The following is a 21,221-nucleotide window of genomic DNA, read 5'->3' as shown; positions in this document are numbered from 1 at the left end:
CTGGCAAACCACCCCGTATTGAGTCTGCCATGAAAACGCTAGAGGGCGTCACCCCAAGGGTCAAACATGACTCGGTGCTTGCACAGGGGATACCTTTAACTGTTTATATGCCCAGGCATCAGTATGTGTGTGTGTGTGTGTGTGTGTGTGTGTGTATGCTGCCCTCCCCGAAGGCTCAGGGTGGTTTACATGAAGACAAAATGGTACAGGTAACATAATTCTGGTAACAGTAAGTTGGCAACTACAATAACATTAACATAATAACAGTAACAACAATAACAATTAAAGGACGGTGAAACTGCAAAGAGCTTTAGCTCAACTTGTGCTGAAACCCAGGGCTTGGGTGGATTTGTTAACAGTCATGGTAGGATGGGAGAGCTTGGGGGGCCATTTGGAAGTGATGGATAGGTCGACCTCAACCAAATGCCTGGTGGAGGAGCTCCATTTTGCAGGCCCTGTAGAACTGCTTTAGTTATGTCAAGGCCCTGATCTCCTCTGAGAGCTTGTTCCATCAGGTGGGGGCCAGAATGGAAAAGGCTCTGGCCCTGGTTGAGGTGAAACAGGGTTCCTTGCGGTCAGTGACCACCAGGAGGTTGGAGGAGGTCACAAAGCTTGAGGGGTGTAGGCAGAGAGGTGATCCCTTAGGTATACTGGGCCCAGACCGCATATGGCCTTGAAGGTGAAAACCAAAACCTTAAGCCTGATCCGGAATTCAGCTGCTGGAGGATGGGCTTGATGTGGGACCTCCGAGGTGTCACTGTGAGGACCCTGGCAGCTGCATTCCGGACCAATTGTAGTTTCTGGATCAAAGATAAGGGCAGGCCAGCATAGAGTTACAGAAGTCCAGTCTAGAGGTGGCCGTTGCATGGATCACTGTGGCTAGGTGTTCCGGGGCCAGGTAGGGCACTAGTAGTTTGGCTTAGCGGAGGTGGTAAAATGCCAGCTGTGCTACCGTCGTGATCTGAGCCTCCATTGCTCAGTATGCACAAGCCCTTTTAGTTGAACAGTGAAAAGGAACAGAAATCTGGAGGCATCATAGTCACATTCTACTACACTCGATAAATATTATTATTTAAATTACTGTAAATTGGTTTGTGTTTTCTGGTGTGTTTAAAAAAACATTCTCCCCCAGAGGTGGAAGACATCTTAGGTGTTTTCATTCCTTGGTTCAGGGAGGCAGGCTCACTTTTTTCCCTTTCCAAATTCCTGTGTGGATGTGCCTCTCTGTTCCAGTTCTTTCCTGCCTCTGAACCAGGAAGAGCACGTTTCTTCTAGCTCCACTAGCAGGCTTGAATTCAACCTTTATACTTTACCTTTCTTACCTTTTTCTACTCTTCCTTCCTCTGTTACTCTCCTCTACTTACGCTTCTAGCAGTTGGGATCTTTTTTGGAGTTTTTTTGTGAGTCAGTGGCTTAACGCACTGACTAAGGACCCATTGAGGCTTCCATTGGAGCACTCAACAGAGATGGCCCAGAGGAGAGAAGACTTTCTTTCTGAAGACAATGTGGCTGCCCACATTTTGGAGGGCAACGAAGAGCTCCGTGGGCCAGCGGGCGCACCTATCAAGGCTGTCCCATGTCCGGTCAGAGTGTGAGATGTGAAGCACGAATTGAAGAATGCCAAAAGGGCAGTGGTAGCAGAATGCCTTCCCCCAGTGAGGCTTGCAATGGTGGTGGCCATTTTGCATCCGTGGAGACAGTTCAACTCAGCCGAGGCTCCCGAGATGGCGACTGCGGAAGCTGGCACATCTACCCAAGGCACTGTTAAGCCTAATGGGCAAACCCTTGCATCTTCAGATTTATTGGAAATAAATCTATTTCCAACCAATTACATCCTATTTGGTGCGCTTTGGGAGACAGGAGCAGGGTTCGCTCAGACTCTTCCCCTTCGCCCCCTCCTTCTCGGAATTATGATCCAGGCAGGTCTCACCCAAGGTGGTCCTGGCCTACCAAAGCTGCCAAAAAGAGACATGCCCAAACTGAGGGTGGATCCCAACATTCATCTGACTCTGATTCAAATGCTGGCTCAAAGCATAATACTAAGTTCCTCACAGATGAAGAATTGGAAGTAGACATTGAGCTTCCTGAACCTTTTGAAAGAATTTTCAAAATGGAAGATTATTCCTCTCTTTTAGATAAAACTCTAGCTGGATTTAAAACCAGATCCCTCAGGACCCAGAGGAAGTGCCTAGCAAACAAAATCGCCCCAAGGGTAAATCTGAGTTTTTCCCACCAATAGATTATTCTCTCAAAATTTTTCCCTTCCCTGATTATTTTGAGCGACAACTCAAGAAGGAATGGATCGAGCCTATGGCCAACAAACAATTCCCTTGTTTTGCAAAGAAACTTTATTCACTACCCGATTATGCTGAACAGTTTTTACAGGTTCCAATTGTGGATGCAGCAGTGGTGGAGCTTCAAGCACCTGGACTACTGTCTGAGGATGGTGAAGACTCAATCAAGGATGCCATGGATAAGAAGGCTGATTATGCGTTACGCAAAGCACATGAAGCTGCTACTACGGCCTTGAGGGCTCCTTCAATCTCTTCAATAGTGATGAGAACAACTATTGTTTGGGCCAGGAAGTTGATTCAGCTCCCAGGTGACAAAGACAAACATCTCTTTGAGGGTGCCAACCAGATGCTGCAGAGGGTATCCTTTGCTGTGGATGTAACATTGGACTCAGCAATGTAAACCACCGCTACCACAGTTGGGAATGTCAGTTTATAACCCCCCCCCCAAAAAAAATAATAATAAAAAAATTATTTCCATGTTATAGCTTCTGTGGCAGCACATAGGGTTCTTTGGCTTTGAGCCTGGCAAACTGATATTAGGTCAGAGTCTACAGTCACCGCATACTCTTTCCGTGGGGAAAAATTGTTTGGGCAATCCCTAGACAGTGTTGACAGACTCCAAAGAGGAAAAACGAGCTATGCCAACATTTATAAGGAAGAATGACCACAGGCAATATTCTAATTTTCAAATGATTCCTTTTGTGGCAGAGGCTCCTTTTCCAAAACCAGACAAGATAGGAGACAATTCTGGTCCCAGTCACGACAACATTATCACAGAAGCCATCAAATAAGGGGAATAACTCACTTCCCTAGACCTTCAGGAGTTCTATCTGCACATACCCATAAATCCCTCTCAGAGGCAATATCTCAGATTCTGCATTGGGGGGGGGGGGTCAATGCTTCCAGTTTTGGGCCCTCTCATTCAGTCTGTTGTCTGCACCTAGGGTTTTCTCCAAGGTACTTATAAATCCAATTATCATTGTACCTGAGAGTACATGTCCATCCATATTTCGATGATCTGATAAGATCCCCATCCATGGAGAAATCAATTCACAACACATCTATCATAGTTTGAGTACTTCAGGAGTTTGGCTTTATAGTCAATTTCCTGAAAAGCTCTCTGTCACCGACCCAGAGGATAGAATATCTAGTGGCAATTATCAACACACTGACGGGTGCTCTATTTACCACAGAGAAAAAGATGCAGACATTTCAGGACCTGGTACTACAGGTACTGAACAATGACCAATCATCTCTCATGACCTGGCGAGTTTCATGGGCCTGTTCATCTCATGCCTGGATACAGTCCAGTGGGCCAGACTCTACTCATGACCTCTTTTTGCGTCCACATCACATGAGCATTGTCTACAAAAGACACATAATGCTGACTCTATCATCCCAAGTAAAGACCAGTCTCCAATGGTGGTCTTGTACAACCAATCTATCCAAAGGAAAGAAGTTCATCATTACACAGGAGGTGGAGGTTTTTATAGATGCCAGCCTGAGTGAATGGGGAGCCATGGCCAAAGGAATCTGGTCCAGGTAATCTGGTCTTCGCACAAGAGCTTGTTGCTAACATTCTAGAGATGAGGGCAGTTTTTCTAGCTCTCTTAAGACAGTATTCAAGAACAAGGCCATTTTGGTGAGGACAGACAATATTTCTACAAGAGCCTGTATCAATCACCATGGGGGTTCTTGCTTTGTCAAGATGCACATCAAAGTCCTGAAAGGTATTTCACCTTGCGGAACACCATCTGTCATCATTGAGAGTAGAACATATCCGAGGAGTGGAGAGTAGTCAGGCGGATTGGTGAGTAGATCCACGATCTCGGAAGTGGAATGGTCCGTAAAGAAGACAGCGTTCATAGAAATTACAGCCAGATTCAGAACCCCAGAGGTGGGCCTATTTGCCTCACACCTGAATCACCGAGTACCAAGATTCTTTTCCTGCTACCTTCAACATCAAACAGAAGACATGGGTGCTCCTTGGGTGGAAGGACTTCTATATGCCTTCCTGTTCTGGTGCTTCCAAAGCTCCTATGAAGAATCAAGGCACTCAGTGCAGTAGTCATCCTAGAGGCCCCAGTTTGGCCAAGAAGACTGTGGCTCTCCGCAATCCTACAGCTGGCATTCCATCTTCTGCTGGTGCCAGATCTACTTCAGTAGGGACCTGTTTGGCATCCAGAGCCAGGCTGGTTCCACCTAGCTGCCTGGAAATTGAGAGGGAGCACTTTGTGAGTAAAGGTTATAACATGAAGGTCACCAGTATAATCCTGGCTTAAAGGAGTGTGTCTACAAACCGGATCTACAAATATATACCTGGAATCTACAAATATACAAATTTATCTACAAATATACCTGGAAGGTTTTTAGAGGTTGGTGTAGGAGGGAAAAGGTTTCTCTTTGCTTACCTAAGATTGGAGAAGATTGGAGCCTTCCTACAGGATGGACTGGACCAGGGGCAGAAAAGGGCCAAGCTTTGTAGGCAAGTGGCAGCCTTTGCCACACTCATCCCCAAGATCCAAGGAAAGAGGTTATCACGTCACTCAAACTTCCACAATTCCGCAGGGCCTGCAAAAGGGAGCTCCTCCACCAGGCACTTGCGTGAGGCCAACCACTCAAATATCTGCTGGTCCCCCCCAAAGACATCCTTCCATGACTGACCAACCTAACTTGCCCAAGGATTGTCATTGTTATTGTTCTGTTAGTAATACTGTTCTGTCATGTTATGTTATAACTAGAATTAAAGCCCATTTATAAAAATGGGCGGAAGACGGGCATGGACTGGGCTGGTGGTGCGGGCCTGGGGCAGTTTAGTGGGGTGGAACTTACTTGAGGCAGGCTCCTTGTGAGGTGGAACTTACTTGGGAACCCAGGAAGCGGTGAGCGCGGTGGCTGGGCACGGCGGCGGCGAACATCGGGGAGAGGGCCAGGAACCGTGGAAGCGGTGAGCGTGGTGGCTGGGCGCGGCACCGCCGCCAAAGGTAGCTGAGAGGGCGGTGAGCTTGGTGGCTGGTCTTGGCGGTGGCAGGGAAGGTCGGTGAGGCTAAGGCTGGGTTCCGTGGGCCCGTGGCGGCGCCTGCCTGAGAGCTGTGGGAGGGAGGTTGTCCTGCAGCTCCGGGTACGGGCATGGCAATCGTGGCGGCGGCTCGGTCCACTCCCGCCGTCGGGTCTTGTTGGTGAGGTGGTGAGAGGCAGGGGAGTAGGCATGCGGCGCAGCCGGCGCATGCCTGGTGTGTAAGCAGGGCGGGGCTGGGGGCTGGCCTTGTAGGGCAAGAACCAGGCATGCGCGGTCCTCCGCACATGCGTGGTTCATAAGTGTTGAGTTGCAGCGGGCGTGCAGGCCGCTGGGAGGTGAGCGGCTGTGGGCCGCGAGCGGGCTGCGAGCAGTGAGCGGCTGCGGCCTGTGGAGCTCCCAGCTCCCCAACTCTTCTGGCTGAAGTGACTGCCACCAAGAAGAGAACATTCATCCAAAGAAACTTCAAACTTATTTCGGCTAATAATGGATCAAAAGCCTTCTTTGCTAGGGCATTGAGTACCAGGTTAAGTTTCTATGTTGGAAACCGGTGTCATATCAGAGGACCAACAAGGATGCTCCCTTTAGAAATCGTGTTATATTTAATTTATTTATTTAGATTTCTATACCGCCCTGCCCTATGGCTCTGGGCAGTTTATATTAAAAGCTGTGGAATGCTTACATAGAATATTAAAGGTAAAGGTACTCCCTGTGCAAGGATGCTCCCTTTAGAAATCAGTCAATCAAATCGATCAGGCATTGACCAGAGCCCAGGCTTTTTCCATTATGAATCCCAGGCTATGGAATGGGCCTTCTAAGGATGATTGGGGACCTCCTAGAGAGGTTAGCCTAGCACAACGCATCCTTTGAGACCTTCAGGAGGTGATTACAAGGATTTTAATGGGGTATGAACAGCAAGAATATCTTCTGTGGGGTGATTAATACAAATATAAGCCCTTGCCCCTTGTGCTAACCTGAGTATCTGTACCAGTGCTGAAGATTCAAGCAATGGGGCTAAGAGAAGATTAGCCTTTGAGAGGGGAACAATTAGTAAGTGGTAAAAATATAATGCCTTGGAGCATTATTACAATTCTGGACTACATTAAGTTCAAGCTACTTTTCTTTGTTTCTGAGTGAGGTTGTAAAAGTCCAGGGGGTGACTGGTGGTCTCCCAGAATCATAATTAATCTCTAGATGATGGAGATTAGTTATTATGGAAAAATGGCTGCCCTGGAGCCATTTATGGCATATCCCACTGAGGCCCCACCCCCAAACCCTGCCTTTCCTAGGCTCCACCCCCAAATCTCCAGGAATTTCCTAGCCCAGAGTTGTCAAGCCTACTTCTGACCTAAGGAACTAAAACAACAGGAGGGCCTGGTAGGAAGATATTCCTTATTGCTTATGCACACAAGATACAGGGAGGTCCTACAGTGGCAATACTGCTCCAAACCTATAGCAGTTATTGGAATGGGGGGAAACTATAACAGTACTTCCAGACACATAGTCCATTATGGGGAAATACGTTTTCCTCTACTGATTAGTTTTATTCCAACAGAGAATATTCACATATTTCCATGGAAGCACTAAGAAATGTTCTATGTACACAACCCAAGGCAAATCTGTAAAAAGGTTCGTTCCGCGAGTGTGGCAGAAGACTTGTGATGAGGTTACAAGAACATCTTATCGCACGCTTATGAGGGCGTATGAGATGGCGGTGAAAGTGGCTAAATGAGAGTTTTTTGCCATGGAAATCGCGCCCGCAAGCTCTCACCTGGCCCAATTATTCAGGGTAGTTAGATCACTCACCACCCTTGAGGGGCGCCAAAATACTAGACAATTGGCACTCGGCTGCGAGGCATTTGCGAGCCATTTTGCGGATAAAGTCTTGTCACTCCGTCGCGACCTTCCCGCCACAATTAATACAGTAAATGAACTGGAGACCTGCTGGCTGCCTTTGGTAGTGAGGTTTGATGGCTTCAGGTGGCTCTCTCTTCCTGAAGTGGACAAGTTGCTGAGCTCGGTCAGGGCGACCACTTGCCCCCTTGATCCCTGCCCTTCCTGGCTCTTCAAGGGAGGCGGCCAGGGGATAGGAGGCCAGCTCAGAGACATCATCAACTCCTCTCTAAGTTCGGGAGAGTTTCCTGAGCGGCTAAGGGGGCAGTGGTTCGCCCTCTCCTAAAAAAAATCAATGCTGGACCCGCAGGACCGTGCCAACTACCGCCCAGTATCGCATCTGGCGTTCCTGGGCAAGGTGGTGGAGAGGGCTGTGGCTGACCAGCTCTCGGCATTCTTGAAGGAAATTTTGGCACTCGATCCATATCAGTCGGGCTTCCGTCCTGGCCATAGGGTGGAGACGGCCCTTTTGGATGATTTCCGTGGGTTGGCCGTGTTGGTCCTTTTGGACCTATCGGCGGCCTTTGACATCGTGGATCACGACCTTCTGATCCATCGCCTCGCCGGCACGGGGATACACACCACAGCATTGCACTGGATACGCTCCTTTCTCCAGAACCGGACCCAGAGGGTTGCGGTGGGGGAAGAGTTCTCGCGTCCCTACGGACTCCCTTGTGGGGTACCGCAGGGCGCAGCCCTCTCCCCCACGTTATTCAACATCTTTATGTGCCCTCTGGCCCAACTGGTACGGAGCTTTGAGCTGGGTTGCCACCAGTACGCTGATGACACCCAGCTCTATCTCCTCATAGACGGCTGCCCGGACTCCCCCCCAGAACCATTCGCCAGATGTTTGGAAGCAGTGACTGAATGGTTCGAGCAGAGTCTGAAACTCAACCCCTCCAAGATGGAGGTCCTGTGGCTGGGAGGCAGAGGGCAGGACCAGGCAGCGCGCTTACCCACCCTGGCAGGAGCGCAACTTACCATCGTGCCCCAGGCCAGGAATCTGGGGGTGACCATCGATACCTCCCTGACTATGAAGGCTCAGGTCAAGAGAGTAGCGGGTCAGGCGTTTTTCTATCTTCGCCAGGCCCGACTACTAGTGCCCTACCTGTCCCTTGACCACTTGGCTACAGTGATCCATGCGACAGTCACCTCCAGAATAGATTTCTGTAACTTGCTCTACGCCGGTCTACCCTTGTCTCTGATCCGGAAACTCCAGCTAGTGCAAAACACAGCTTCTCGGGTCCTCACTGGTACACCTTGGAGGGCCCATATCCAGTCTGTCCTGAGGCAGCTGCATTGGTTGCCAATTGCTGCCTGGATCAGGTTCAAGGTTCTGGTTTTGACCTTTAAGGCTATACGCGGGTTGGGACCCACATACCTGAGGGACCGCCTACCGCCCTATATCCCCCGCAGGGCTTTACGCTCAGCGGGGGAGAATCTCCTGATCGTTCCTGGCCCTAGAGAAGCATGCCTTGCCTCGACCAGGGCCAGGGCCTTTTCGGTCCTGGCCCCTACCTGGTGGAATGAGCTCCCGGGTGAGCTGCGGGCCCTGCAGTACTTACCAGCTTTCCGCAGGGCCTGCAAGACGGAGCTAATAAATCTGTAGAGCATTTATATGTAATTCTTTTGATTGAAATAAAATAAAATAGATATTGAAAATTTTCTAAATATTTCTGTTGTTTTTTGCTAATTCAGTACAAGTAAAAGGTTAAATGAGACACAAGATAATAACTAAGGAGACCTGACATACAATGAATTCTGACTCTTGAGTAAGACTGCCAGAAAAATGAGCATTTGCATTTGTAAGGGGTTTTTCTTACCCATTTGGGAATTCTAGGGCAAATTTATGTGTTTAATGTAGCAAACATGTGCTTGTCATTGTTGAATTTTTAAGAAACAGTTATAAACCAGTGAAATAATTTTCCCAATACAAGATTGCTTACCTGGGATGTTTATATTACAGAATGCTAACAAAAAATATCTGCATGCTGGAAACAAATGTGCACAGATGAAATCAAACACATTAGCTTTCTCTGTTTCTTTTTTAGTGGAGGTAAAATTATGTAAATAAGTAGACACTTGTATCAATTGTTTGTGTATGCACTATTTATGCAATGCATTAAAGAAGAATTATTAGTGATGATCTGAAGACTTACTGTATGCCTGGTATGCACTCATTAGTTTGGGAATAGAAAAAATAATCAACATACACAGTCCTAATGACTCAGTCATTTTGCCCAACGAAAACTTGAAAAAATATTAATTGCCTAAGACATCTTTCAGCCTTCCTAAGATGTAGCCATTCATATTGCATTTGTGACAACACAGTGGCTTGACACTAAAAATGGGTAAAACTTCATTGCTGTAAATGCACCATTGACCAAAACAAGGAAATTTGCCCAGTAGTTGCATGCGATATAACAGGTACATGCACTATGCACGAAGGAGGGTATTTTTTAACCCATTGCTGTTTTTTAAATGTTGTCCAATATCAATATGAACATATGAAAGTTGATTTTAAATTTCCTAATACTGGTTAGTGAATCTAAATAAACACAAGATCCCTAAATTAAACACAAAACCCCAAAATTAATTTCTAGTCTCATGTCTTTTGAAACTCTACTCATGGAACTTTCCCACCCCCACTCCCCTTCTACTGCAGCTGGCAGAGCCCCTTGAAATGTTCCTTTGAAATGGGGACAAACTGAAAGCCCTGTCATAGATGGGAGGGGGGGAGCTGTGATAGCTCTTTCTGGTAGTGGATGGTACCTTATGCCAAAGTAAAGCAAAATTTTGGATCCAACCCCAAGAGTTTTATAAAGGGGGCATATTTCTTCTGTGAATTTTTAAATATTTGTAGTTGTTTATGCATGTCACTTTCAAATTCTTGAGAACTCAGAAGAATTGCCAGAAGTTGTACTGCAAAAGCTCTAAAAATGCAAATATTTGGTTGATCTGTTATCTAGTCCATTTTATTTATATCAAATGACAATGAAACTCTAAGTTAGTGATTAAACAACAGGAAATCTCCCGGAATAAATGTTGCCTGTAATACATCCAATAAAGTATTCTTTCTTAATATTAAAAGTTTATTACTTGGCCCCATTTGCACAAATGACACTTCATAAACTGTTAAGACTTTTAAAAAATATGTGTCAACTCTTCTGTCTTGGCAGGTAAGAAGTCCATCAGTTAGCCAAACCCTGTAAGCTTCATTTGCCAACTCTCATGTTGAGATTGTACGTCTGTTTAACTAATCCATGAAGAACTCCTGGAGACAAAATTAAATGGTATTTGCAGAGAACAGGCTACAACAGACCATGCCGGTTTTCCAGAAAAGTTGGCATCATTGTTTATTCCCTTCTTTATAATTAAGCCATATTACTGGGTATCGTATAACTAATCTCCCATCAAAAACAGGAACAAGAGTAAATAGTGAATTCCATACATTGCCTAATCCATTTCAGTAATGAAATTAAATTGGCAAAGCAAACTTACTTGTTTTTCCTCCCCCCCCCCCCCCAATTTCTTTTAATTTTAGGAACAGGTTCCAGTTCCAGTTTACCATCCAACTCCTAGCCAGACCCGCCTAGCAACACAGCTTACAGAAGAGGAACAAATTAGGATAGCACAACGGATAGGCCTTATACAACACCTGCCGAAAGGAGTTTATGATCCTGGTAGAGATGGCTCTGAGAAAAAGATCAGAGAGTAAGTTGCAAAAATGCCACTTTTAATGCAAATAATTTTTTTTTAAACTTGTTGTTATCCCATAAAGAGAAGAAAGAAAAATAGTAAGAACATTTTTCACATTGATACAACGTGAGCATATTGCCCTGACTTTGAGCCCCTTTGCAATTAATGAAGTGACAACAAGAAGAAGAGTTGGTTTTTATGCCCCACTTTTCATTACAAGTAGAAGCCTTACAATAGTCTTCCCTTCCTCTGCCTATAATAGACACCCTGTGAGGTAGGTGGGGCTGATGGAGCTCTGAGAACTGTCACCAGCCCAAGGTCACCCAGCTGGTTTCATGTGGAGGAGCAGGGAATCAAACCCGGCTCACCAGTTTAGAAGCCACTGCTCTTAGCCATTACACCAAGCTGGCTCTCAAGCCGGTGCCCCTGTTTCTCCATTCTCCACCTGTCATTCTTTACAAATATGAAGTAGGTAGAATTGGCTATTGTACTGCTTTGTACACATAATCTGAATAAAAGAAAAAAATGTTGTTGTAGGATTAAAGTGTAGAAATAATTCTCAGGTTTGCTTCATGCAGGAAGAAATAATTAAAGTAACTGTGTTTCTTCAGCTTTGCCTACTCAGCGTTTCTAAAGAACCTAATTGCCCCCATGTGGACTGTAGCTGCTGTCAGCCCTGGAAAGGATTTAAAATAGAGGGAGGAAAGGAAACTGGAATAAAAACATAATTGGAAAAGAATTGCCAGACTGCTTTCATTACTGGGTAGATAATATTCTGGAGTGTATTATATGTAATGTACAACAAACCTCTCCAAGCCATTCTGGCAGATGTTCTACCATTGCCTGCTGACCAACAGCACATCTATAGGGAAGGCTATGACACAAGGGAGGTCATGAATGTAGTAGATTTGTTTCCAAAAAGACCTCCCTCTTGTGGCAGTAAGCCATGTTCTCCCATAAACTTTCTTCATTCCTATATAGCATCATCATGCATATAATTAATTGGATATAATAATTTCCACTGCATCAGTTTCAATTAGTAAGAGAGGCCAATATTATGGTGCTTATAGATGGGATTTCGTCAAGTTCATAAAAATAACACAAGATACCTTGGGATACTGGTATGTGACCGTAAGAACTGCTCCCTAGAGCCTTATTTTAAAAAACGTCTGGTTCATTGCAAGAGGAAAGTCATGATCGTGAACTACATCCATAGTTGCTGGCAGGAGGAATCTTTCTAGTTTTTAGATGAGATTAGGTCAGATGTGGAAGTTGACCTTTAAAAATGTTTAGACGTGGAATTATGGTGTTATTTGATACCCTGTTTTCTTTCAGGGCTCAAGGCAGCTTAAAACTTTACATTTGACAATATAAAAATATTTTTCAAAAAGAGATGGAGTTGCAAAAACCAACCTGATAATCGATGAAAAGTTAAAATATTAAAGCCAAGGGCTGTTCACCATTTCTTGAAGTGACAGCAAATTGCATTCTCCAATTTAACACAGAATTAGGCAGCTGTGGCATAGCCTCTACTGTCATCAATAAATTATTATGCAGATTGTAGTAATAAATTATAAACATGATATATATTTGCATTCAATGAAAAAGTTTCCCATCAGATCTGTCCTCTTTCTGTCATGCTAAATAAAACTGTAATTCAATTTTTCTCTGCCTTCTTTCCCCTTTCCAGATGTGTGATCTGTATGATGGACTTTGTTTATGGGGATCCTATCAGATTCCTGCCATGCATGCATATTTACCACCTGGACTGTATAGATGACTGGCTGATGAGATCTTTCACATGCCCTTCCTGCATGGAGCCAGTGGATGCAGCACTGTTATCATCCTACGAGACTAACTGAGCCAGTGTCTCTTCTGATCTGTCAAGAAAACCAACTACTTTAATGGGTTTGATCCTTTGTCGTTCTACCCAAAGAACCAGAGATTAGGAAACACGATCATGAACAATAAAAAGCTCAAATCCTAACACTTTAAAAGAACGCTGCAGATATTGACAGGGAAAGGGGAGAAAACAAGTTTTAGAAAATACAGAAAAAGTAGGAAGTTATTTTTATGTAAAGTCTTGATCCAGTGCTTAAAATAGTTGTTTCTTAAGAAAGGCTTGTTAGCAAACCCATCCGCAGGAACTATGTGAATAGTAACTGCAGAAGTTAAAAAATTCAGTCGCATGAACTCTTTCCTCTGAGAAATTCTCCTGCTCAGGCACCACTGAAAGGAATGACAAAAACACCTAATGAGCGTGCATATGAGCATATGTGACAGAGAGATCACAGAGAGAGAAAGGGAGGCCAGGGTATTCCTCCACCAAGGGGAAATAACCATTTTTTGTTCAAATTGCTTCACAAGTTCCTGGTATTTGGGTCAAGGCTGTATTTTAAATAAAAGGCTACATTTTATAACACTGGCACAAAAATAGTTTTAAGCTTATTTGCACAGTTCTTTTTTTATCCATTGGAAATGGAATCCATTTTGCCTTAGGTCTTTTTAAAATAGTGTATTCTTATTTTTGGGCTGGCTCTATGCTTGAAAAACCAGTTTATTTATAATATATTATAAAAGTGCTATATTTTGTTTGCAGGTGGGATTATGTGGACTTCAAAAAGATCTCCTAGCTTGTAAGCAAATCTGAGATGCACTCTCTCTTTTCTATATGTGACATTTTAATGTGAGGATGTTAAAGAAAATCAAACAAACCAGTGTTTACCTTTCTAGTTTTTCTTTCATTGCTTCCTTTCTGACTGCAAAATTCAAATACTGATACTGATATTTTGTTTGTCAAGTTAAAATGGAGCATAGCAAAAATGGAGACAAGCTCAAGTTTACCACAGTCACCAAGAACCACATGTTTCAACTTCCTTCAAAAAGAGTTGTCTTTGACCATATAAAAAGGATACTGCATCTCTCATTCCTGTAGTGCTTAGGTTCCCAATATTATACTCTGTCTTAGTATCTGTATTCAATGTATCTTTTATATTCTGCTGACTGGTGTAGCCGTCTACCTGGCAAATATGAAGTAATTATCTGTTTTGTGAAAAATTTGTATTTGGCCCAGAATCACAGAGATGTGATCAAGCGACAGATAGACAGTTGATAAGAACTGTTACAATTATCAACATTTCTTAAATGAAAAGGTATGTGCTTTGTAGAGACAGTCTTCAAACAGTGTTGTATTTTTTAAATCCATGTAGCAGGTGGATTTTTGTCCTCTTAAATGTTCTTTAGCGTGACTTTGGTACATTTCACTTAAAGCCAATACACTAAAAAGTCAGTTTAGTATGAGGTGCAGTCTCCAGTTTTCAGCAAAAATCAACGACCATTTTAATTGTTCAAATACAGACTGTTAGGGTCATCTACTTAAAGCAAAAGAACTCTATTCAAGGCTGTAGCCATTCTCTATAGAACAATTACATGTCATAAATTATTCCTACAAGAATAGGTAGAATTTTTAAAAATCTACATAATAGATTATTGTCCCTACAGAAGATGCTATACAAAGCACTTCAAGTGTTTTCAAATGTTTCAATCCAGAATTTCAGTAAATCCATAGAGCTCCCATTTATATATGAGCTTCCCCTATCATTTTGCTGGATGGACTTGAATAGATTGCGATGGCAAAAGATCACAAGATACTGTGCAAACTACATAATATCAATTCTGATGAAGTCATACGTCATTGCAGTATAAATGGAATACTGATTACAGGAGACATACAATGTCAGGCTAATTTATGTTACGTTTCCAGTTTCTTTTCCCCTGAATTTATGTGTTCTTAATTACAGGAAGTAAATTTGAGAGAATAATACAAAGTTGTGCAATATTTTCAGTAGTAAATCATTGTATTTTTCAAATCATTCCATGTGTTGTTTTCCCTAAATGTTGGGTCTGTCTTGTCAAGTATTATAGCCAGACTTCTCTTCTTTTACCTTGGATTGTTAAAATGGAAAATGAACATTTTTAAAAAAAATCTTTCCTGTTCACTGTTGTTTGTTCTAAAACTTACAGGAGGGTGTGTGTGTGTGTGTGTGTGTGTGTGTGTAAAAACTAAAGAGGCTGACAACACTCCCCCTCAAAAAAGGGGCATCACATCAGCGGCCTTTGACATCGTGGACCACGAACTGTTGGTCCATCGCCTGGCCGGTACGGGGATACGGGGCACAGCTTTGTGCTGGATACGCTCATTCCTCCAGAACTGGTCCCAGAGGGTTGCTGTGGGGGAAGAGCTCTCGCGGCCCTATAGACTCCCTTGTGGGGTGCCTCAGGGTGCGGTCCTCTCCCCCACATTGTTTAACATCTTTATGCGCCCTCTGGCCCAGCTGGTACGGAGCTTTGGGCTGGGTTGCCATCAGTACGCTGATGACACCCAGCTCTATCTCCTAATGGATGGCCACCCGGACTCCCCCCTGGAACCATTTGCCAGATGTTTGGAAGCGGTAACAGAATGGTTCGAGCAGAGTCGCCTGAAACTCAACCCCTCCAAGACGGAGGTCCTGTGGCTGGGAAGAAGGGGGCGGGAACAGGCAGCGCGTTTACCCACCCTAGCAGGGGTGCAACTTACCATCGTGCCCCAAGCTAGGAATTTGGGTGTGACCATTGATGCCTCCCTGACTATGGAGGCTCAGGTCAAGAGAGTAGCGGGCCAGGAATTTTTCTACCTTCGCCAGGCCCGGCTACTAGCGCCCTACCTGTCCCCTGACCACTTTGGCCACAGTGATCCATGCGACAGTCACCTCCAGAATAGATTTCTGTAAATCGCTCTATGCAGGCCTACCCTTGTCCCTGACCCGGAAACTACAGCTGGTACAAAATGCAGCTGCCAGGGTCCTCACTGGAACATCTTGGAGGGCCCACATCCAGTCGGGGCTGAGGCATTGGCTGCCAATTGCTGCCCGGATCCGGTTCAAGGTTTTGGTTTTAACCTTCAAGGCCATACGCAGGTTGGGACCCACATACCTGAGGGACCACCTACCGCTCTATGCCCCCCGCAGGGCCTTACGCACTGCGGGTGAGAACCTGTTGGTCATCCCTGGCCCGAAGGAAGCGCGCCTAGCCTCGACCAGGGCCAGGGCTTTTCCAGTGCTGGTCCCTACCTGGTGGAAAGAGCTCCCGGGTGATCTGCGGGCCCTGCGGGATTTGTCAGCTTTCCGCAGGGCCTGTAAAATGGAGCTCTTCCACCAGGTCTATGGTTGAGGCTGGGGTCAGCAAATCAGGGACATCGCTCCCCCCCCTAGGAGTTGGAGTGTACGCTACTCCCCTATCCTTTCCTCTTCACCTCTTTGATAATTGGGGGAGGGATGGGATTTTTAGCCGTCATGTTAGTAGATTGATGTTTTAATGGGAATTTAAATGGGATTAGTTGTTGTGACCCGCCTCGAGCCTGTTGGGAGAGGCGGGAAATAAATCTAATAATAATAATAATAATAACATCAAAATCACAAGATGTCATAGTCCCATTGTATACGGCACTGGTCAGACCACACCTGGAGTACTGTGTGCAGTTCTGGAGGCCTCACTTCAAGAAGGACATAGATAAAATTGAAAGGGTACAGAGGAGAGCAACGAAGATGATCTGGGGCCAAGGGACCAAGCCCCATGAAGATAGGTTGAGGGACTTGGGAATGTTCAGCCTGGAGAAAAGGAGGTTGAGAGGGGAAATGATAGCCCGCTTTAAGTATTTGAAAGGTTGTCATTTGGAGGAGGGCAGGATGCTGTTCCCATTGGTTGCAGAGGAAAGGACACGCAGTAATGGGTATAAACTACAAGCACAACGATATAGGCTAAATATCAGGGGGGAAATTTTCACAGTCAGAGTAGTTCAGCAGTGGAATAGGCTGCCTAAGGAGGTGGTGAACTCTCCCTCACTGGCAGTCTTCAAGCAAAGGCTGGATACACACTTTTCTTGGATGCTTTAGGATGGTTAGGGCTGATCCTGCGTTGAGCAGGGGGTTGGACTAGATGGCCTGTATGGCCCCTTCCAACTCTATGTTTCTATGATTCTATGATTATACACCCAGTCTTATATGCCGGCAAATACGGTAATTCTGTCCCATCTGCTCTAAGAAATACTGAATTTGGCCAAACTGAAGATTTCTTCTAAAACACCAATTATTTTCCCAGGGCTTTCAAAGTTCAACTGCTGCTCCAGCACATTCATTATTTATTTTATTTTATTTCTATACCGCTCTTCCATATGGCTCAGGGCGGTTTACATACAACATCATAGGGGGATACATGGAACGAGTCAACATACAACATAGATACAACAATAACAACCCAACAGTGGTTCTAAACAACAACTTCAGTGATCCCAACAATAACAACATAACAAGCTAAAACCCCTAGAGAGGTCAGGCTGCTTCAGGCCATGGAGGGAATGTCAGAGATGGGGGGACCTATGGTCAGTCTCAGGCAAATGCCTGGTGGAGGAGCTCACTTTTGCAGGTCCTGCAGAACTGTGGGAGTTCGGATGGAAAAAGCTCTGCCCTCATTGAGGACCGATGTGCTTGTTTGGGGCCAGGGATCACCAGCCAGTTGGCATTGGCGGAGCGTAATGCTCTTTTGGGGGTATAGGTGGAAAAACGGTTTCTCAGATACACTGAGCCCAGACCACGTATGCCCTTGAAGGTAAGAACCAAAACCTTAAGCCTGATCCGGAAGTCAATTGAGAGCCAGTTGAGTTGTTGAAGTATAGGCCATAAATGTATTTGACTATATTTATGAAGGTCTACAGGTCTTTGATCTTGGTCAGAGCTGTGGTTAAGTATAAAAACATCTTTTGAATTATATTATCCCCATTTTCTAGGGGGACTATATAGAAATTCCTCCCCTGAAGGAGTTGGTTTAAAGAGACAGTGACTGTAAATTTCCTAATGAACTTTTTAGGCTGTTCAAGGTGGAATTTGTATATATGCATTCTCTAGTCAACAAGGTTATTAAGGAGTTAGATGTCTATATGTCCTACCTTGGTCTACGGGCAGGAAGCATGAGCTAAAGTCAATAGTTGATTAGTAGCCCTGGTAGAGGTTGCAGACTGAAGATCAGAAAGAACCAATGTTCTACCTCTTTCATCAGAAATTAGTGAGCAGAATCATTCATTAGTAAAACTAGAAATTAAGCCCGCTGTGTCATGAATACAGCGGGCGCTAGGCAGTGTACCAGGTGGGTCCGGGCGGCTCCCTGCCTAGGCATCTTTTTCTTCGCAGCGGAGGCTAGGTGGTGGGCGGTGGCTGGGCCTACATGAAAGCGTTGGTGGGCATGGTGGGCAGCGGTGCCGGGGATTCCCGGGGCAGTCGTGGTGGCGGGCGGCGTGTTGTTGCGCTCCGAGACAGTGGGGGGGGTGTTGGGTCGAGGAGGACGGGACCAGGCACGCGCAAGAATCAGCGCATGCCTGGTATGTCAGCTGGGCCGAGCAGGGGACGGTGATCTTAGAGAAGAACCAGGCATGCATGGAGTTCCGCGTGTGCATGGTTCAGAGCGAGGTAGTGGCCACAGCTGGGTGGGTTGCACAGGCTGTCCACGGCCATGTTGTTGCGAGGCCGGGAGTTGCCGCAAAGCGGTAGGCAACTGGACGGGAGTAGGGGCGAGCGGGCAGTTGGGCGAGGAGGGAGGCAGCCACAGTGAGCGGAGCATGGGGGTGCCATTAGGCGAAGCGTGGGAATGGGTGTGGGGGGGTGTTAGGAGGGTGGGAAGCGGCAGCGAGTGGGGTCGTGGGGGGGTTGGCCAGGAGTTCGGAGGGTAGGATTACCTTGAGTGTAAAGGTGTCCCTGCGAGGCTGCAGCCTGGCGGCTCCCAGCAGACAGCTGGTCGTGGTGGGCCGAGTGGGAAGCGCGGCCTGGGGAGGAGGGCTGTGGGGAGGCTCCAGAAGGGCCCCCGAGTGTTGCTGCCGAGTCAGCGAAGTGGGCTGGTTGAGCAGGGCCACAGCGTTGGCAACGCGGTGGCCTCGCTCCTGTCCCGGGCAGCCTCTCTGCAGCCAAGGGCGATGTTCAACACGGCGGCCCTGCTCCTTTCCCGGTGGCGAACCATCTGGCCAGCCAGTCCAGGGCGGGCCAAGTGGCCAATAGGGAGGCTCGGTATGCGCGCCTCCCTATTGGCCACGGCCCCTGAATGGCAGTCGGAGGGGCCCAATCAGGAGCCACAAGCGGCTCCCGATTGTGTCCCCCCAAGTTTTTATCCCGGACTGGTCCCGCCCTAACTCCTCCCCAGGAGCCCTTACCCTTTTATTTAATGCACTCCGCAGTAGCGGTTAAAGATTATGGACCAGCTAAAAGGAGAACTTGCAGTCCTTAACTTTTAACTTTTTAAAACTTTCTCAAGATCAACAGACTACACCACTGTTCATAGTAGCTAAGAAGAAAAGTTGGTTCTTATATGCTGCTTTTCTCTACCCGAAGGCATCTCAAAGCAGTTTATAATCATCTTCCCTCTCCCCACAACAGATACCCTGTGAGGTAGGTGAGGCTGAGAGAGCTCTGATATTACTGCTCGGTCAGAACAGCTTTATCAGTGCTGTGGCAAGGTCACCCAGCTGGTTGCATGCGGGGGAGCGTAAAATCAAACCTGGCTCGCCAGATTAGAACTCTGCACTCCTAACCACTACACCAAGTACAAAATAGGTGATTGGTTTACTAAATGATCTCTGTTTAAATGATTTCTGCTATATACAAGGCAGCTTGTTTTCTTTAGAGCTGTCATGTGAACCCAGACATTTCCCCTCCCTCCAAGGTACCTGCTGTGCATTGTCTGCAAGCTTGAATTTGAGGACGTTGACCAACTGATAGAATTGGTCTTACCAAGAACTCATTGTATCTTTTGGGGGAAGGGAGAATTCAAGATCTTCTGATATTTTGCAGCAAGTCCAGTTTACGGAATATTAAGGGTGTTTCCGCACAAGGACCAGTGTTGCCAATTGGTCCTGCAAAGCGGAAACGCTATTTTTAAAAGTGCAATCTTGGCGTTATGCATACCTGCATTTGTAGTGGAATCCAGTAGCGTTTCATTCGTTTCCCACAGGTTTCCGGTCTTGCAAAAATCGCTAGACATTAAGCAATTTTTCCTGTGCTTTGTCCCGCTCCTGGCCGTCAGTCAAACGAACAGCCAATGGGCGGTTGTTATCATGCTCTGGGAAAGCCCCTTTCCCTTTAAGAAAAGTAAAAAAAAAACAAAACACACGTTGCAACGAATATGCGTTGATTCTCCCTAACGAACAGACCCATCTAGCTGGCAGCTGGCGTGTGAGCTGGCGAGTCATTGTTACCATGCTCCCGAGTGAGAAAAAAAAATCCCCACCCCTGCACAGGCGTGATTTTTGGCTGAAAATAAAGGGAACTTGCAAACGGGGCTGTGTTGTGCTTGGGGACTTAGGGGAGCTTTAAAGCACTTTTGTGGAGGGACTGTAGCTAGAGAAGCCTCGCTGGGTGAATGAAGGCTCGCCGGTTCGTTGCTTTCTGCTCGCTCTGAGAAAAAAAAAATGGCGATCACTTCGCCAGAAGTTTGGAGGAGAGAGCCGGGGGGGGGGGGGACTTTGCTGCAACAAAGGGAACGCACAGGTATTTTTCACTGGTGTTGCAAATTGTTTGCAAGAGTGTAGCGCTTTTTGGAGGGTGAATCCACTTTTCCCGATTTCCCTTTAAGCGCTACAACGAATCGCTTTTTGCAGGACAGTTTCTGGAGTGTGGCAAATTGTGTGCAACGTCTTGCGGAACTGCAAATTAATAGCATTTACAATTTGCAAGCCTTCTGCTACATTGAAGTTGTGCAGAATGGACCTAAATTTAACTGCTGGTAACTGGCTATAGCAGTTCTATCCTTGAGAAAACAGTGGTCTCCTGTAAAACTTAGCAAACAATTTTTAATAAGGCCTGGCTGGCTTCCCTTCCCTTATGCCAAGTGTCCTCTCTAGAATGGTATGCCTTTTGGGTGTTTATATGTCTGTCTTTTAGTCAGTGTTCATCAGCAGTGTTGGAAGAGCAATCTAGAGATATATGAACTTCCCACTCCAATTCTAGAGCCTTAAATTTGGGGACACAGCACTAGAAAAGTCACTTACTGTTTCTTTCCGTAAAATCGAGTTATCAGTTTGTAATGATTTAGCTGACTTTATCAGAAAACATGTCTGAATTTGTTCTTATTAATTTGTTTTCCTTTCCCATCAAGAGTATTCTCCTAGATGAATTTTCTCAGTCTTCCTTAGACTTTCTTGTTAAAACTAAAAATATTCAATAAGCAGAATGTCCTTATGATACAACGTTGGTTATCCAAAATTAGTGTGTTCAAATAGCATGTAGGTTTTGATAAAGAGCAAG

The 21,221-nt window shown here is 45.7% G+C and overlaps 2 protein-coding genes across 10 annotated transcripts in view; one reads left to right on the top strand and one right to left on the bottom strand.

Annotated features, from left to right (window-relative positions):
- Positions 1 to 13,165, top strand: part of RNF11 (ring finger protein 11) — a 26,411-nt gene extending 13,246 nt beyond the window's left edge. The window contains exons 3-4 of the mRNA XM_077333793.1: positions 10,748 to 10,917; positions 12,593 to 13,165. Coding sequence (XP_077189908.1) covers positions 10,748 to 10,917; positions 12,593 to 12,764 — 342 coding nt within the window. The 3' untranslated portion in view covers positions 12,765 to 13,165. The remainder of the gene's footprint in view (positions 1 to 10,747; positions 10,918 to 12,592) is intronic.
- TTC39A (tetratricopeptide repeat domain 39A) overlaps positions 1,906 to 21,221 on the bottom strand; it is a 98,483-nt gene continuing 79,167 nt past the window's right edge. For 3 of the 9 annotated variants that reach the window (XM_077333791.1, XM_077333790.1, XM_077333792.1), the window contains one exon: positions 1,906 to 4,504. In XM_077333791.1, the coding sequence (XP_077189906.1) occupies positions 4,363 to 4,504 (142 nt within the window). In that variant the 3' untranslated portion in view covers positions 1,906 to 4,362. Of the gene's footprint in view, positions 4,505 to 10,714 lie in introns of those variants that run through there. The other 6 variants (XM_077333782.1, XM_077333786.1, XM_077333789.1 and 3 more) reach the window with 4 other exon arrangements.

The sequence above is a fragment of the Paroedura picta genome, chromosome 4, assembly GCF_049243985.1.
Source record: "Paroedura picta isolate Pp20150507F chromosome 4, Ppicta_v3.0, whole genome shotgun sequence".
NCBI classification, from domain to species: domain Eukaryota; kingdom Metazoa; phylum Chordata; class Lepidosauria; order Squamata; family Gekkonidae; genus Paroedura; species Paroedura picta.
Note: the sequence above shows the minus strand (reverse complement) of the source record. Positions and strands in the feature narration are given on the sequence as shown.